The sequence below is a fragment of the Mobula birostris genome, chromosome 6 (assembly GCF_030028105.1).
Source record: "Mobula birostris isolate sMobBir1 chromosome 6, sMobBir1.hap1, whole genome shotgun sequence".
Lineage (NCBI taxonomy): Eukaryota > Metazoa > Chordata > Chondrichthyes > Myliobatiformes > Myliobatidae > Mobula > Mobula birostris.
The window spans coordinates 180,022,508-180,042,223 of NC_092375.1; the positions used below are offsets into that span (position 1 = coordinate 180,022,508).

At 39.9% G+C, this 19,716-nt stretch overlaps 1 protein-coding gene across 2 annotated transcripts in view; it reads right to left on the reverse strand.

Moving 5' to 3' along the window:
• Positions 1–19,716, reverse strand: part of itgb6 (integrin, beta 6) — a 66,038-nt gene that overhangs the window by 14,237 nt on the left and 32,085 nt on the right. For both annotated transcript variants that reach the window (XM_072262015.1, XM_072262016.1), the window contains exons 9-12: positions 14,127–14,261; positions 11,408–11,822; positions 6,922–7,144; positions 1,556–1,653 (exon numbers count right to left, since the gene is read on the reverse strand). In XM_072262015.1, the coding sequence (XP_072118116.1) occupies positions 1,556–1,653; positions 6,922–7,144; positions 11,408–11,822; positions 14,127–14,261 (871 nt within the window). The remainder of the gene's footprint in view (positions 1–1,555; positions 1,654–6,921; positions 7,145–11,407; positions 11,823–14,126; positions 14,262–19,716) is intronic.

Consider the following 19,716-nt stretch of genomic DNA (forward strand, 5'->3'; position numbering starts at 1 on the left):
TCCACACAAGTCCTGTGCAATTATGTTTTATTGATCACAAGTTATTGTCTGCATTATAACAATGACTACACTGTCAGAACTACATTACGTCAATAAGGGTTTTAGGGGGAGCAGAGTAACCCTAAAACCTTGAATAATTTATCCAGGGATACCCCTTCAGTACTCCTAACACAATATCCAGAATATCAGATGTTTAGCAATTTTGGCCAAAGCTTACAATGTTATAGTATTTGGTAAAATGTTCATTTAAGTAATATTTTAGATTAGTTTCTTTATTTTATCTACAATTAATGCAGACATTAGAATTTTGCATCCATTTTCAACATTACAAGGAATAGCAAATGTGTGTCTTTCCATTATATATTAGCAAGCGTTTACACTCAGTTACCACTTCATTGGGTACCCCTGTATACCTGTTTATTAATGCAAATATCTGATCAGCCAATCTTGTGGCAGCATGTCAATGCATAGAAGAATGTAGATATGGTCAAGGGATTCAGTTGTTGTTCAAACCAAACATCAGAATGGGGAAGAAATTTGATCTTAAGTGATTTCGACTATGGAATAATTCTTGGTGCCAGGTGGGGTGGTTTGAGTACCTCAGGAACTGCTGATCTCCTGGGAATTCCATGCACAACAATCTCTAGAGAGTTTCCAGAGAACAGTGTAAAAGAAAATCCAGTGGGCGGCAGTTCTGTGGGGAAAATGCCTTGTTAATGAGAGGTCAGAGGACAACACACAAAATGCTGGAGGAACTCAGCAGGCCAGGCAGCATCTTTGGATTAAAGTACAGTCGACGATTCAGGCTGAAACGTTGACTTGTACATTTTTTTCCATAGATGTTGCCTGGCCTGCTGAGATCCTCCAGCATTTTGTGTGTGTTACTCGGAGTTCCAGCAATTGCAGATTTTTCTCTTGTTTGAGGTCAGAGGAGCTGAGTGGCCAGAACCAAAAGGATAGCAGGACTTGAATGGGCATAATCAAGTATTATGGGTGGGGCAGAACAAGTCCCACCCACAAAATCTCTCAGGAAACCCTAGCAGACCCCAGTGCTGATTTGCTAAAGTCGTCCATCTTCCTCAGTGCTGTATGCTTAAAAACAGCCACAAAACAAAGAAGGAAAACCATGGAACCTGTTCAAAGAAAAACATCAAACCCCACCCCCCCTCAAGGAGCAAAAAAAAAAGAACAAATCGCTTAAATGGCAAAAAATAAATGAGCGAGGAACATGAAACCACAAATCATCAAACCAGTTCAGGCATATTCAGTTCAGCTCAGTTCAGTCTGCTTTGTGTCGTTCGTTAACTTCAGGCTGCAGAGCCAGTGCACCCTGGTCAAAATAGCAACAAGAAAGGAATGACCAGAAACCAGAGACACACCATAATGTGACCTACAGGCTCCTATCCACAAACCACACTGATTATTATTATGATTTTGACATTAATGCATGCCATGAAACTTACCTTAAATTAATAATAAGATATTTTACATATTTTCACTTTAGGGTTAGGAAGAGACCTCCTACTGCAAACAATTAAGAAATCAAATATACTACCTGCTGTTTGATTGACAGTAGAACCAACGAGCAGGCATTTCTCTTCGCATTCATCTGTTGATCCACCCGCCTTAGAAAGGTGACATTCAACACAGCTTCTGAAAAAACAAAATCATCATCAAGATTAACAGCAGCTCTTTTTCATTAAAAATTGAAATATTTGTGTTCCTTAAGATTTAATGACCAACACACTTTGCTCAAATGTAAATATAATGCAAATCCTAACCTGGCAAAATGCCTTTCCAAGATTCAAAATTCAAGTTGATTTGCCATGTATACAGCAAAACAGAGTGAAGTGCATTGTTTGTGTCAACAAACAACACACCCCAGGGTGTGTGGGGGCAGCCTGCAGTTAGATTATGAAGACATGCAGTCCTCTTTTATTGTCATTTAGTAATGCATGCATTAAGAAATGATACAATATTTCCTCCGGTGTGATATCACAAAACACAGGACAGACCAAGACTGAAAAAACTAACAAAACCACATAATTATAAGCAACACACATCAAAATTGCTGGTGAACGCAGCAGGCCAGGCAGCATCTGTAGGAAGAGGTGCAGTCGACGTTTCAGGCCGAGACCCTTCATCAGGACTAACTGAAGGACTAACTCTTCCTTCAGTTAGTCCTGACGAAGGGTCTCGGCCTGAAACGTCGACTGAACCTCTTCCTACAGATGCTGCCTGGCCTGCTGCGTTCACCAGCAACTTTGATGTGTGTTGCTTGAATTTCCAGCATCTGCAGAATTCCTTTTGTTTGCACATAATTATAATATAGTTACAACAGTGCAACAATACCATAACTTGATGAAGAAGTCCATGAGCACAGTAAAAAGTTCAAAGTCTCTCAAATGTCCCACATCTCACGTAGACGGGAGAAGGAAGAAAAACCCTCCCTGCCATGCTGACCACAGTCCGACTCTGAGTCATCTGAAAACTTCGAGCCTCCGATTCAGCTCTCCGACACCGAGTACTGAGCGCCATCTCTGTCCGAACGATTCGACCTCAATCTCGGTCGCCAACAGCAGGCAAAGCTGGGGAATTTGAGGCCTTCCCTCCGGAAGATTCCCGATTGCGCAGTAACAACAGCAGCGAACAAGCGTTTCAGAAATTTCTCCAGATGTTCCTCTGTGCTTTCACGTCCGTCTCCATCAAATCAGAATTGTCCACGGCCCCTATTTAACAGATACGATATCATTTTTCACCGGAGGGCTGCGCATGCGTGCTGCGCTGCTCTCTCTCCTCCCACCAGAGTTGTCACATACATTCTGAAATTTGGGGAATTTTTGAGATATTCATATTTAATATAGTTGATATCCTAACAATCATTATTCAAAGGACAGTTTAGTGAAGCCAAATTACTCAAAAAAAGATAAATCACTCCTCCTGCTTTCTTTGCAAACATAGCTTTAGATATTCATGGCTTTTAAATGCATTTTAAGCAACATCAAGTAAGAATTACTTTTGAATTAGACACAGAAATTGCTTTGAAATTAGAAATTAGATCACTTATTACCTTTGCAACGAAACAGGTTTAAGGGCTCCCTGAAAACAAAGGACAACTGACAGTTCATTGCTTGGGTAAGGGCTGATTTTAGACTGCACAGTGAATCTGCTTCCTTACAAATATAGTGACCTGAGTTCATAAGACCTTAACATATATGAGCAGGATTCGGCCACTCGGCCCATTGAGTCTGCTCCACCATTTCTTGGTGGATAATTCATTATCACTCTCAACCTCACTATCCTGCCTTCTCCCCGTAACCTTTGAAGCCCTGATTAATTCAGAACCTATCAACCTCTGCTTTAAATATACTCAATGACTTGGCCTCCACAGCCACCAGTGGCAACGAGTTCCACAGATTCACTAAGCTTCTAGCTGAAGGAAATCCTCCTCATTTCTGTTCTAAATGGACATCGCTGTAATCGGAAGCTACGCCATCTGGTCTTAGACTCTCCCACTATAGGACACATCTACTCCATATCCACTCTATCTACGCCTTTCAATATTTGATAAGTTTCAATGAGATCCCACCTCCTAAACCCCAGCAAATACAGCCCCAGAGCCATCAAACGTTACATATATATTAACAACTTAATTCCTGGAATCATTCTCATGAACTTCTTCTGTACCCTCTACAATGCTGGAACATCATTTCTGAGATAAGGGACCCAGAACCGCTCACAATACTCAAGTGTTGTCTGACCAATGCCTTATAAAGCCTCAGTATTATATCCTTGCTGTTATATTCTAGTCTTCTCAAAAGGAATGGTAACATGCATTTGTCTTCCTCGCCACCAACTCAACGTGCAAATTAACCTTTAGGGAATCCAGCAGAAGGACTCACAGGTCCCTGTGCAACTCAGATTTTTGAATTTTCTCCCCATTTAAAAAACACCCTTTATTCCTTCTATCATAGAGCATAACCATACACTTCCCTACAGTATATTCCATCTGCCACTTCTTTGACCATTCTCCCAATCTGTCTAAGTCCTTCGGCAGATACCCTGCTTCCTCAACAGTACTTTCCACTCCACCCATCCTTGTATTGTCTGTAAAAGTCGCCACAAACCCATCGATTCCGTCATCCGAAATATTGATATACCTGGAGTGATTGATAAGTTCGTGGCCTAAGGTAGACAGATTCAATTTTAGAAAACCTAGCACATTTATTTTTCAACATAGTCCTCTCTGACGTTTACGCTCTTAGTCCAGCAGTTGTGGGGCATACGGGTCTTGGACCTCCAGAAAGTGTCCACAGCATCGGTGATTGATAAGTTCATGACCTAAGGTAGAAGAAGATGAATTATACAGCTCTCGTTGCATGCACATGTAGTTCAACTCTTTGAGTGATTATGCAGAAAGTTTGAAGTTAATAACTCATCTCCGTCTTCCTTAGCCCACAAACTTATCAATCACCCCTGATGATTAGATTAGATTATGAGGACGCGCAGTCCTCTTTTATTGTCATTTAGTAATGCATGCATTAAGAAATGATACAATATTTTTCCAGATGTAATCTAATGTAATCCAATGTAATCTAATCTAATCTGATGAGTTATTAACTTCAAACTTTCTGCATGATCACAAAGAGTTAAACTGCATGTGCATGTAACGAGAGCTGTATAACTCATCTCGTTCTGCCTTAGGCCACGAACTTATCAATCATCCCTCGTGTAACGTGAAAAAAAGTGGTTCCAACACTAACTCCTGTGTCAACGGCAGCCAACCAGGAAAGATGCCTTTATTCTATCCTTTGCCTCCTTCTAGTCATCCAATCTTCCATCCATGCTAGTATCTTTCCTGTAATACCATGGGCCCCTATCTTGTTAAGCAGTCCATGTGTGACGCCTTGTCAAAGGCCTTCTGAAAATCCAAGTAACCAACATTCACTGACTCTCTTTTGTCTTGCCTGTTATTTCCTCAAAGAATTCCAATAGATCTGTCAGACAAGATATTCTCTTAAGGAAACCATGCTGACTTTGGCCCATTTTATCACTTACCACCAAGTATCCCGAAACCTCATTCTTAATAATGAACTCCAACATATTCCCAACTACTGAAGTCAGGCTAACGGGCCTATGATTTCCTTTCTTCTACCTTCCTCACTTCTTAGAGTGGCGTGGCATTTGCAATTTTCCAGTCTTTCAGAACCATTCCAGACTCTAGTGATTCTTGAAAGATCATTAGCAATACCTCCACAATCTGTTTAGCTCCCCCTTTCAGAGCCCTGTGGTGTAGTCCATCTGAACCAGGTGATTTATAGTATCTACCTTTAGATTTTTCTGCTTCCGAAGCATCTTTTCTTTAAGTAATAGCAACGACACTCACTTCTACCCTCTGACACTCCCGAATTTCTGTCATACTGCTAGTGTCTTCTACAGTGAAGATGGATGCAAAATACTTATTAAGATTATCCACCATTTTTTATCCCCCAGCATCATTTTCCAGCAGTCCAATATTCACATTTGCTTCTCTTTTACTCTCTGTATGTCTGAAAAAACTTTCAGTCTCCTCTTTATATTATTGGCTAGCTTATCTTCATACTTAATCTTTTCTCTCCTTGTGGGTTTTTTGCTGTCTTCTGCTGGTTTTCAAAAGCTTCCCAATCCTCAAACTTCCCACAAATTTTTGCTATGTAATATGCCCTCTCCTTTCCTTATATGTTGTCTTTGACTCCTTGTCAGCCACAATTGCCTCATCCTCCCCTTAGAATCCTTCTTCATCTTTGGGATGTATCTTTCCTGTGTTTTCCAAATTGTTCCCAGAAACTCTACCCATTGCTGTTCTGCTGTCATCCCTGCTAGTGTCCTCTTCTAATCAACGATAGCCAGCTCCTCTCTCATGCCTCCTTATCTTCCATTACTTCACTGTAGTACTGATACATCTAACTTTCAATCTTGCTCAATCCTGAATTGCTAGTGTGGAGAGGTGTGGTAGAACATGGGAATGTGGGGGAGAATAAAACCAGAATTGGTATAGGATTAGTGATGTTCATTCTGGATTTGGTAGGCTGAAGGACTGGTTTCCAAATTGCATGAATCTATGATTTTAGCAGTCTTTTGAATAGCTATAATATTACCATGAATCACACAGCAGACGTGCAGCAATTCAAAAAGCTGCTAAAACACTTTAAAGGCAGTCCAATATTGATGATATAAGAGAAGCACATACTGGAATCTGGAGCAAAAAAAACAGAATACCCTGCTCTTCTTTATGCCAGTTATCTTCCTTCTCCACTTTCAGTCCTGATGGCATAGGAAAGCAGTATCCGTCATCAGAGATCCCCAACACCCACAGGCCATGCTCTCTTCTCGCTGCTGCCATCAGGCAGAAGGTACAAGAGCCTCAGGACTTGCACCACCAGGTTCAAGAACAGTTACTACCTCTCAACCATCAGGCTCTTGAATTAACAGGAATAACTACACTCACTTTCCTATCCACTGAGATGTTTCCACAAACAATGATCTCAATTTAAGGATTCTTTATCTCATTATCTCATGCTCTCATTATTTATTGCTACTTATTTATATTTGCATTTGCACAGTTTGTTGTCTTCTGCACTCCGGTTGATCTTTCACTGATCTAGTTATAGTTACTATTCTATAGATTTGCTGAGTATGCCCACAAGAAAATGAATCTCAGGGTTGTATATAGTGACTTATATGGACTTTGATAACAAAATTTACTTTGAACTTTGATGCAAGGTCTCAACCGAAGAGGTCAACAGTTCCTTTTCCCCATTGATGCTGCTTAACTGCTGAATTCCTCCACCAGTTTGTTATTTTTTAAATTCAAATTTGGTTCTCAGGAAAGCAAAGGGAATGAATTAAGAAATAACGATTTGCAAAAGCTGTGCAAATTACCGCTTAGAAGAGCAGGGGTCAGAACAAGTTGGGCACTTTTCACAACTATCTCCAGAGGCTCCGGAATGTGAGCAGACACATTTTCCACATATGCACTCGCCACGCCCACTACATAGGACTCCATTTTTGGAAATACACAAGTCTGTGCTTGTGGTGCAGTTACAATATTCACCCGTCCATCCTTGGTCACAATGGCATTCCCCACAGTCACATGATCCATGCCCTAGACAAAAAGGAATGACCATCAAAACTTCATTTAAATCCAATTTCCATCGCAAACCATGCATACTATAGGTCATACTATTAAAACTATTTGCATTCTAAGTTTCAGTTTGTTAGCTGAATATATACAGGCAGTTAATTCAGATGTTAATTGGCAAAATTGAATTGCTGTAACATTTTTACATTGGCTGAGCCTTGAGTCCTTAAATTTCCTGTAAAACAATTATGTATAGGCATTAAAATAAATCTAAGGAAGGAAGCTGGTTGATTATAATCCATGCTAACAGCCCTCAAGGAGCTAATAAAGCTGAAGGGTTTTGGAAATTTGACTGAGGTATTTAAAATGAAGTAAGTTTAGGGGGAAAAAAAAAGCTTCCCTTAGCTGCAAGGTCAATAAGCAGAAAGCATAGCTGAAAGATGATTGACAAACTGAGGTTAGAAATATCTTGTTTATTCAATGGGAACCTAGCACATAAGTGCAGATTTAATATAAAGTTAATAGTAGCCTCTGAAAGTAAATTCATAAATACTTTAAGGAAATTAACTTGCAGGGATTTTTAGAGAGAGCAAGAAAATGCTCCAAATGAAATTGTCTTTATAAGAACCAGCACAAACTCAATAGGTGGAATGGCCTCCCCCAGCTCTGTGTTATTCATTCAGTGATGCTGTTACAGTGTGTACCTTGGTAGTTTGCGTTAACACAGGTTGAACCTGATGATCATGTGAACCTGAGATTTTTTAATTCAATATTTATCTTTGTTGAAATAGCTGGTGTGTGTGAAAATGTGTGGGCGTGCGCACGCAAATTGTTCTTCTCTGATTTAAAACAAATCCATTAAAAGAGGCTTTATTAGTGAAAACAACAGACACTGAAGCTGAAAATGGGTTTGAATAGAGGAACAAGCATAAATCAAGTCTATATTAAAATAATCCTCAACTCTCTGCAACTGCATTTGACATTTTGTATCCTATGATCTAAACCAAATATGATAACTCTGAAGAAACAGACACTGAGTATTTTCTAAATTTTCAGTTCTTATTTCGTACTTTCAGGATCTGCAGAAATTCACATATAAAATTTAATCTGGCAGTCTGAAATGAAAGGACAGGCAGATAGGCAGAGGGGGTGTTGGCTCTGTTGGTGAAAAATGAAATCAAATCATTAGAAAAAGGTGACATAGGATTGGAAACTGTGGAATCCTTGTGGGCAGATTTAGAAACTAGAAGGGTAAAAAGACCCTTAAGGGAGTTACTTACAGGCCCCTGAAAAGTAGCCAGGTCGTGGGGTACAAATTACAATGGGAGATAATAAAACGCATGTAAAAAGGGCAATGTTACGATAGTAATGGGGGAATTTCAATACGTAGGTAGATTGGGAAAATTAAGTTGGTGCTGGATCCCAAGAGATGGATTTTGTAGAATGCCTACAAGATGGCTTTTTAAAGCAGCTTGTGGTTGAGCCCAATAGGCAAAAGGCAATTCTGGATTGGATGTTGTGTGATGAACCAGATTTGTTGAGGGAACTGAAGGTAAAGGAACCCTTAGGAGACAGTGATTATAGTATGATAGAATTCACCGTGCAATTTGAGAGGGAGAAGATAAAGTCAGATGTATCTGTATTACAGTGGAGTAAAGGGGATTACAGAGGCATGAGAGAGGAGCTGGCCAAAGTTGATTGGAAGGGGACATTCTCAGTGATGATGGCAAAACAGCAATGGCTGGAGTTTGTGGGAGAAATTTGTAAGATGCAGGATAAGCACATTCCAAAGATGAGTAAGTATTCTAAAGGTGGGATGTGGCAAGGGAAATCATAGACAGCAAAAAAAGCAAAAGAGAGGGAATATAATATAGCAAAAATTAGTGGGAAATTAGAGGATTGGGAAGCTTTTAAAAATCAATAGAAAGCAACTAAATAAAAAGCTATAAGGAGAGAAAAGATAAAATATCAAGTTAAGCTAGCCAATAATATAAAAGAGTATACCAAAAGTTGTTTCAAATATATCAAGAGTAAGAGGGCCAGAGTTGATAATTGGACTGCTGGAAAATAATGCTAAAGAGATAGTAATGGGGAACGAAGAAATGGTGGACGAACTTATTAAGTATTTTTGGTCAGTCTTCACTGTGGAAGACATTAGCAGCATGCCAGAAACTCAGGAGTGTCAGAGGGCAAAAGTTGAGACTTGTTGCTATTACTAAGATGAAGGTACTTGGGAAGAAGAAAGATCTGAAGGTAGGCAAGTCACTTGTACCTGATGGATTACGCCCCAGGGTTCTGAAAGAGGTAGATGAAGAGATTGTGGAGGCATTAATAATGATCTTTCAAGAATCACTAGGTTCTGGAGGACTGGAAAATTGCAAATATCACTCCAATCTTTAAGAAGTGAGGGAGGTAGAAGAAAGGAAATTATAGGCCAGTTAGCCTGACTTCAGTGGTTGGAAAGATGTTGGAGTCCATTACTAAGGATGAAGTTTCAGGGTACTTGGAGGCACATAACACAATCTGTTAACATGTCCTGGTTTTCAAATAAGTAATAAATCTCATATCAGACTTTTTGGATGTTCAATGTGGGAAATGATTACCTACTCAGTGCCTAAAGTTGTTCTGTAACTATTCACCTTGACCTGTTAGTATATGATAAATTACCTTTTCACAAAATCCTTTCTGCTTATAGACTATTTAAGGTATCAAGATACAGAAGATAGGTAAAATTCATGACTCATTATTTGCACTTTCACCTCAGAAATATAATCTTAGCATTCACAACTATTGGCTGATTACTTACTTTCTGTATGTTTGTGGAAATGGTGTATAAATGCAAGCTGTTTCTTTCTTTATAACTTAAGGAACTGCACTAGTGAAGAACTAAACTAGCAAAAAATTTTCACTAGCAAAATAAGGTATTTTTAAAATGAGCTATTTTTGTATGTGGGAATTGCAAAAGAAAGAAAAGAATTGTGTAGTTACATGGAATCCTTATTGAAATTAGAGATGCTTAGCAAGAAACTTTATCTGAAAGAATATTTTCATCAGACATATGATGGAATGAAAAGCAATATAACTCTAAGTCTAGGATTACAAATACATTGGGTCCTATCCAGAGAAAAATTAGTGCACCCAATATGGTCATACTGCAGAATTTAGAAGAATGACTGTGGCTTGGAGCTCTGCAAAACAGGAATACACAACCAAATTTCAGAAATGAAGGTTAATGGCCGGATTGACAGCAGATATTATTTTCTAACTATTGAAACAAAATTAATCTTCATTTATCAACTTCAAGTTTTGAAAAATTAAGCACTGCACGTGACTAAAGTATGTCTGACTTCCAGTCACATCAACTAGATATATTTAACCGTGATCCCAAAGTAGAGTTTACACCAGTATAGACCAAGAATAACACATGAAATAAATAAATAATGCAGAGAACATCTGTGTCTTCAAATTGATGAAGCTGAATACAATATTCCTCTATGTCAATAGTAATAGAAAAAAAAGTAGTGAATTTTATTGGGTCATTCACGTGGAGACATCAGTAATCTACAAATTGAAGCCTACGGCACATTAATTGTTATGTTAAATGCCAAAGTGTTGCATTGCATAAAACAATTAAATTTGATCATGATTTTTAAGAATTTATTTGATAAGAAGTAGTTTGTAACCAAACAAGTAAAAATCTAAAGTTAGTTTCCTCTTAATGATTCAGCTTCATTGAAACATTCGACCCAAACATAAGAATACAACAGACAAAACTTTTTATGCAAACTCAGCAATCACTTGTCAACACTGCAACACACATAAAAGTTGCTGCCTGGCCTGCTGCGTTCACCAGCAACTTTTATGTGTGTTGCTTGAATTTCCAGCATCTGCAGAATTCCTGTTGTCAACACTGCAGACTTCTCAATTGTTTCAGCAGGTGATACAATTTCTGCCCTTGTTTATTTCAGCTCTACACTGAGCATTCATGTTGAGAATATTTCTATTTACCTATGGTTTGGGAAAAAAAAGTGTGTTGCATTGATATCAAACTGCCTAAAGAATAACAGACACAAAATGCTGGTGGAACTCAGCAGGCCAGGCAGCATCAATGGAAAAGAGTACAGACGATGTTTCATGCCGAGACCCTTCGGCAGGATTGGAGAAAAAAAGATGATGAGTCAGGGTTAGAAGGGAGAGGAGCAAGGAGATAAGATATGGGAAAAGGAAATGGGGAATAGAGAAGGAGTGGGTAAAGAATAACTGAATTCAGAATAAAATTTTACATACCTCCACACAGAAGCCCTTTAGATCGAACACAGGAGAAGTTATCGCATTCACAGTAGGTACCATATATCTGCCCAAATTCAGATGGATAACAGGCACACTGCCCACAGTAGCAGTCACCACGACCGTTGCAGGAAATATTCTCTGCACTATACTTGCAGATGCCAAAGTTTATACTTTCCTCCGCACATTCACAATGAGGCCCAAATCGTCCAGCATTGCAAATGCACACACCACACTGATGAGAGCCACTGTCATTACATCGTGAACTATTGTGCTCTGCATTTGCTTGACAGCCACACCTGCAGGCAGACCGTACTTCAATCTCCAGCGTATCTCGGAATCCTAGAGGTTTTATCACAATATGCTTAGGTTCCTTCAAGCATTCAGTCAACTCAACAGTCACATTGAAGGAAACCTACTTAAATAAAATAAATACAGTAGATTAACATCTCATTTCAGAAAGTAAAGAAATAAAAATGTGGCATTCATGTAGTCACCAATTATGTCTTGTGAGTTATATTCATATTTCAGGGTTATATTTTTATGTTTATGTCTTATGTTGCATCATCATATTATTGTGATATAGGTTTCACCTTCCAACCTAAAACTATGATATATCACAGATTTAGGGTGAAAGGTGAAATATTTAAGGGGAATCCAAGTGAGCACTTCTTCACCCAGAGGGTGGTGAGAGTAAAGAACGAGCTGCCAGTGGAAATGGTAGATGCGGGTTCAATTGCAACACTCAGACATCCCACCTCTCCCGGAAGTTCTGGGAGTTTCCCACATATTAATAGTGGTTCCCTGATGCCTACAAATTATATACAATATCACGGAAATCAACTTTTTTTGAGAGCGAGCGAGAGAAAGCAAGCGAGAGCGCGAGAGAGAAAGCGAGAGCGCGAGAGAGAAAGCGAGAGCGCGAGAGAGAAAGCAAGAGCGACCACGAGAGAGAGAGCAAGAGAGTGCCATGGCAGAATGTTCCAAAAAAAAAGAAAATATAAAACGTACGTCGCCCCAGACTACCCTAAAGTGTACCCCTGCCTAATAGGGGTCAAAAATAATGACAGTTTTGCTCACTGCACTGTTTGCAACAGTGACTTTTCTATTGCCCATGGTGGGTTAAGACTGTAAAAGACACGTTGAGGTGAGTTTAACAGGTGTCGTTCGTTCATTAGCATAGCTAACGTTATTTAAACTAGCTGGTCAGCTGCGAAGGAGCTACTCTATTGCAGACAACCCACCTCTCCCGGAAGTCTCCCGCAAATTGATGGTGCTACCTCCCTGAAATCAGTTTTTGCAGAGTGGGATGTCTGCAACACTTAGGCAAACTTTGAATAGATACCTGGATGAGAGACGTATGGAAGGCTGTGGTCTGGGTTTCGGTAGATGGAACTAGGCAGAAAAAACAGGTTGGCGTGGACTACATTGTCCTAAGGATTTGTTTCTGTGCTGTTGTGCTCTATGACTCAATGACTGTATATAAACATTGTCATACCAACTTGCTTGCCCCAACTATAGAAATAATCCTTTGTGGCCAACAGTGTCTGACAATCTCAAGACCTCAATTCCCTGGCCATCCTGTGAAGCAGGCAGCATTGTGAAGAGTGACCGGGCATTGAGCACTGCCTCTGACTGCTTCTGATACACAGACATTTAAAATAATTCAACTCGATATAATTAAAAAGGAAGAAAATAATTTTAAAACAAATTAAACTTCTGTTTAATAATTAAAAAAATAAAAATAGCTAAATTTATTTTTAAAACTTTGTCCGGTAATCCCAATCAAAGAAATGGAGTTACTTTAGTAAAGTTAAAGGTGGCAAATAATACGTCGTATATTTAGGTTTTGCCTTAGTGAACTACAACATTCCCTTGGACTCAGCACTGTCCAGATTGCAATGAAAGGTCAGATGCACCTGTATCCAAACACCAGCACATTCTGCAATTCGAGCTTACAGTGGGCCAGCGCAAGTGCTTTCTCTTTCACTTCTGGCTTTGTTTACGAACATTTATACAAGACTCTTCGTGTATTTTACAGATGTTTTAAAATATTGTCATATCATGAATCAGAAAATTCTTCCACTACTGCGGACTTGTTAATGGAAGCAATTTGGGCATCCCCTTGCTCTCACTATTGTCCTTTCAACAGGGTTTACTACATGACTGTACTAATTTCCCAAGTTAAAGTAAAGTAAATATTCATTATTTTGACCGAAGTGCAAGGATATCACTTAGAGTAAATAAAATCACTGAGTAATATTTACATGCCAAGTCACTCGTGTATATATTTGCAATTTACTTTACCTACTTACTGCCAGTTACGCCGCTGGCGTGTAGGGCAGCAATGAAAGTCCTCCATCTCTGGCGGTGTTCAGGGCTTCCTTCATCAGGTCAGTAGCTTCCTCTCGGTTTTCACTACTGTCAGTCGTGCAAGTCCCGGGTGGAGACTTAGGAATACTGTCGCACTCAGATGTAGAAGGAATCTTCATTGCTAGTTCCATAACAATTTTGTTTTACCAGTCAGGGTTGTTAGACCCTGAGCTGAACCCCCGAACCTGGGGGAATTGCAATTTACTACTGAATCCTTTTCTATTGCAATGTTTGTCACTAGGTAGCATAGGAGACATTGGCAAGAGTGTGGCAGTACTAAACAGTGTGCCCCTCGCAATCAAATATACTGTATGGCAGATTTGCTACTTAAATAGAAAAACTATACCTTCTCTCCGATGTAGAGATGAGAACATTTCTTTTCTCCAGGAAAGACAGTGCCATTTTGGCAGGTAGCCGTGAATACAAACTGCACCTCATCTGTATCTCCAGTAACTTCCAGTTCCACTTCAGACCGTAGCTCCTGGAAGAACAGGAAAGAATTCACATAATCCTACAACATAAGGGATGCATTTGTCTCATCCCTGTCAATTTTGTTTCACATGTCAAGTTCTTTCTTCCTTCGCTGCTGGATAGCTCGTGTGAAAAGTCCTTGATTTGACCTTCTGCCCTAGACTTGCTCCCACACTGTCCCTACAACTTTGCTACTTGGTATGAATTCCTAACCTCATTTGTCCTGGGGCCTCCTGACCTTGAAATTAGTTGATGCACTGGTTTGTGTTCGTATCTGTATATTGCAGCATTCTATGTATCTATTTTCTGTCTGTATTTTATTTTGTATTGCACATTTTTATTGTGGGTTACAGTAATTTGTCACAAGGGGTGGGGTGAGCTTTTCACACTTTGTCTTAGTTTAATTGAGAGGGAGTGAGCTGGGGGAATGATAATTTTTGTTGACTGCTTAGTTACGCTTAATTACATTAATTTGAATGCTAATCACTCCTTTTTCGCTCTATCTCCAATTTAGTTTTGTTAGTTTTTTTTAATCACTATATAAGATCATTCATCCTTACTGGTTTTGGGATTGAATGAACTTCTGTCGAATTGGAACCTAGTTATTTAGAAGGGCGTCATACGCGGTCAACTCCCGTACTCAGTCTCTCAGCGGTTAAGGTTTGTTTTAAAGTAACCGCTACACTGCTGGTGCTCCAGCTCCAGAATGTTCCGGTAACCAGTCCCATAAAACAATCTGTGAGGTTACAAGAGCATTAACCTATCTCTAAATACAAAGACATTTAAGACTGCTTCTGATGGAATTAATTATTATATTACACCAGAATACCAATATATTAAAAATACTAAAATAAGTAAAACTAAACACTGAATGAACCACATTGATTCTTTGAGTGAGCTCTTCATTAGTTCTATTTTCATCTGCTCTTACTCCAAAGCTCTGCAAAATTCTTCCCCAATGAAATACTCACCCAGCTCTCTTCTGAAAGTGGTTATTAAATTCACTTTCACCTAATCAGGCAGCAATATTTTTTGCAGCATGTCACCTAGCTTCTTTTACCAGTTCTTTGATCTGTACTCTCATTTGAGTACTCTACTACAATTGCAGACAGCTTTTCTTATCTACCCTTTGAAACCTTTTCATGGTTTTCAACATGTCAATTCTTGTTTAATTTTCCCTGCTCCAGAACACACAAAAGTAGCTTTCCTTGATTTGATATTGCTAGTGTTTTATTTTTTTCACGTCTTGTCTATATGTTCTCTTTGAGCATCATTTCCAAGGTATCGAATCTATATGTGCTTCATGTTGCCTTCTCAAAATAGTAATTTATCTGCCTTGAATTCTCTGCTAAATTAATAAATTCTCTGCCTTGAATGGGATCAGCCCATGATTGAATGGCAGAGCAGACTCGATGGGCTGAATGGCCTACTTCTGCTCCAATATCTGATGGTCTTATGGTATTTTATCTATAATTATGTGTCTGCCTATTTCACTAATTTATGCCCATCTGGTTCATATTATTGAGATCTAGTTTACCATATTTATAAGTTCTGTATCATCTGCAAATGTCAAAATTAATAATAGATCTAATAAAGATTTCAAATGACAAAATGATACATTTCCTCAAAAAGGTGGCATCCAGCATTAAAAATCCCCATCACCCACAGCGTGCCCTCTTCTCACTGCTACCATCAGGAAGGAGGTACAAGAGTCTGAAGGCACACATTCAGCAATTCGGGAGTGGCTTCTTCCCCTCTGCCATCAGATTTCTGAATGAACATTGAACCCATGAACACTAGCTCACTCAGCAACACACACACACACACACACAAAGCTGGTGAAATCAGCAGGCCGGGTACCATCCATGGAAAAGGGTAAACAGTCGACATTTCACGCCGAGCCCCTTCGTCCCATGTTGGTAACACAACCTCATGTCTTTTTATTGCCCTACTTATTTAATTAAACTATTTAACATATATACTGTAAGACATACTGTAATTCACTGTTTTTTTCTATTATTATGTACTGCATTGTACCGCTGCCATAAAGACAACAAATTTCACGCTATATGCCCGTGATATTAAAACTGATTCTGATCCCTACGGTCTATAGTCTAGAAAGCAACACTACACGACTACTCTGTGTTCTCCACCTCTCCCAATTTCATAACACCGAGCAACTTCCCTTTTAATCTGATCAGTTTCAATTTTGCTCAGAAATCTATTGTTAAACAGATTTCAAAATCCACAAACAGGTCATCAATAGATAGATAGATAGATAGATAGATAGATAGATATACGTTATTAATCCCGAGGGAAATTTGGATTCGTTACAGCCGCACCAACCGAGAATAGAGCGTAAATATAGCAATACAAAGCCCCCCAACAATCAAACAACAAAATGCAAACTATGCCAGATGGAAAATAAGTCCAGGACCAGTCTATTGACTCAGGGTGTCTGACCCTCCACGGGAGGAGCTGCAGGTTCGATGGCCACAGGCAGGAACGACCTCCCGTGCCGCCAAGTGTTGTATCTCGGTGGAATGCGGCTGAAGTCCAACAGTAAAAAGTTCAATATCCAGTCTGCAAACACGTTCCTCGATCGTAATATACCCCGGATTGCACCATCCGTTGTTAACCAGATCAGTAAGCACCCAACTCCTTTACGCTTACCGCTCTCAGTGCACTTCTGGTCAGCCCAAACGGTCTGGAAGCCGTCCATGGAGAAGTTTTGATCGGATATGTCCTCGTGCAGCCCCGTTCCAGTGAAACACATAACACTGCACTCCCGAAATGTTCTCTGACACCTGGCTAGCGCTGTGAACTCGTCCATTTTATTACCCACCGAACTACTCTTCTCCAAAAGTCTCTGTTGTCTCCCTCTTTCCTTGGCTTTGTGATCCCCCTCTGCATCCTCTGTGTCTTTTCCTCCGGATTTCAGCAGGGGTGTCCGCCGCTCTGCTCGCTAAACCGGCCGTGGAATACACAATGCGACCTTGCTTCTGTCCCGCGTGTCGGGATGTAACCATTTCCAGCGCTAAAGAAAACCCAAATAAAACTCTCTCTACCAGCATGTTAGAGAGGGTGCAGCTTCGACGTGTTACCGTGAGAAAAAAAATACACAAAATAACGTAAATTAAAAAGTAAGAAGAAGAAAGTAAGAATAGATCGGAACGGCTGTACCAGGTGCATGCACAACCGGCGCACGCGCACTAAGATCAACAAAGTGGAACCTGCATCAGGGCTTTCCATATCTGTAAATGCCACCTTCTATGGGATTCTTTATTTGGTCAGTTTTCCAAGTTTTCATGCAAGCAAGACACTGTGCTTAATCAAACGATACCACTTAAATTCTGGACAAATTAAATTTAGCCCTCTTCAAGTTTCTTTACAGGAAAATAACAATATTAATTGTATGTATCATACTTGTAAAATATTTTGGTGCACCTGTGTTCAACTTGGAACTGAGGATTTGCAGGGTCACGCAACAATTCTTCGCAGATTAACAATTTCTTCAGGGAAGGCCACAGTGTCATAAAACATAAGGTATAGGAGCAGAATTAGGCCATTTGGCCCATTGAGTCTGCTCCGCTATTTCATCACGGCTGATCCATTTTTCCCCTCAGCCCCAATCTCCTGCCTTGCCCCCTCCTCATTTCCCTTCTTGCCCTGACCAATCAAGAATCTATCAAACTTTGCCTTAAATAGACATAAGGACTTGACCTCCACGCCTGCCTGTAGCAGTGAATTCCACAGATTCACCACTCTCTGGCTAAGGATTCCTCCTCATCTCCATTCTAACAGGATGCCCCTCTATTCTGAGGCCATGTCCTCTGGTCTTAGACTCTTCTACCATAGGAAACATCTTCTCAACATCCACTCTGTCAAGGCCTTTCACCATTCGATAGGTTTCAATTAGGTCACTCCACATTCTTGTTATTTCCAGTGAATACAGGCCCAGAAACACCAAACACTCTTCATATGACAAGCTATTCAATCCTAGAATCATTTTTGTTAATCTTCTTTGAATCCTCTCCAGATTCAGCACATCATTTCTAAGATAAGAGGCCCAATACTCGAAGTGAGGCCTCACCAGTGCTTTATAAACTCTCCTAATCTAAGTCCCTCTGTAGCCTCCTTACTTCCTCAAACCTACCTGCCTCTCCACTTACCTTCATATCATCTGCAAACTTTGCAACAAAGCCATTAATTCTATCACCCAAATTATTGACATATAGCGTAAAAAGAATCGGTCCCAACAAAGATGCCTGTGGAACTCCACTAGTTACCAGCAGTCTGCCGGAAAAGGCTCCCTTTATTCCGGCTCTTTACCTCTTGCCAATCTACCAGTTTTATTCATGTTAGATTATTTCCTGTAATACCATGGGCTTGCAGCTTGTTAAGCAGCCTCATGTGTGGCACCTTTTCAAAGGCCTTCTGAATATCTAAGTACACAACATCAACTGATTCTCCCCTATCTATCCTGCTTGTTATATCTTCAAAGAATTCCAAAAGATTTGCCAGGCAAGTTTTCCCTTGAGGAAACTATGCTGACCGAGGCCTATCTTAGCATGTGCCGGCAAGAACCCCGAAACCACATTCTTAAGAATCGAATCCAACGTCTTCTCAACCACTGAGGTCAGACTAGCTGGCCTATAGCTCCCTTTCTATTGCCTCTCTCCCTTACTAAACAGTGGAATGACATTTGCAATTTTCCTGTCCTCCAGGATCATTCCAGAATCTAGTAATTCTTGAAAGATCATTAATAATGCCTTCATAATCTCTTCATCTACCTCTTTCAGAACCCTCAGGTGTACACCATTGGGACCAGGTGACTTATCTACCTCTGGACCTTTTAGTTTCCCAAGAAACTTCTCCCTAGTAAAGGTAGCTTCACACACTTCATGCCCCCTGACACCAGGAACTTCTACCATTCTGCTAGTGTCTTCCACAGCGAAGACTGATATAAAATGCTTAGTCAGTTCATCCACCATTTCCCTGTCCCCCATTACTATTTCTCCAGCATAATTTTCCACTGGTCCAATATCCACTCTTGCCTCTCTTTCACACTTTATGTATCTGAAGAATCTTTCGGTATCCTCTTTAATATTATTGGTTAGCTTACTTTGATATTGCATCTTTACCTTCTTAATGACTTTTTTAATGCTTCTGTTGTTTTTTTAAAAGCTTCCCAATCCTCTAACTTCCCACTAATTTTTGCTCTAGTATATGCCCTCTCTTTGGCTTTTATGTTGGCTTTGACTTCTCTTGTTAGCGAGGGTTGTGTCATCTTGCCTTTAGAATACTTCTTCCTCTTAAAAGGCCTGAACAGATTAGATATGGCAGTGTTATTTCCCATGGTAGGGGAGTCTAGGACAAGAGGGCACGGCTTCAGGATTGAAGGATGTCCATTTAGAGCAGAGATGCGGAGAAATTACTTTAGTCAGAGAGTGGTAAATCTGTGG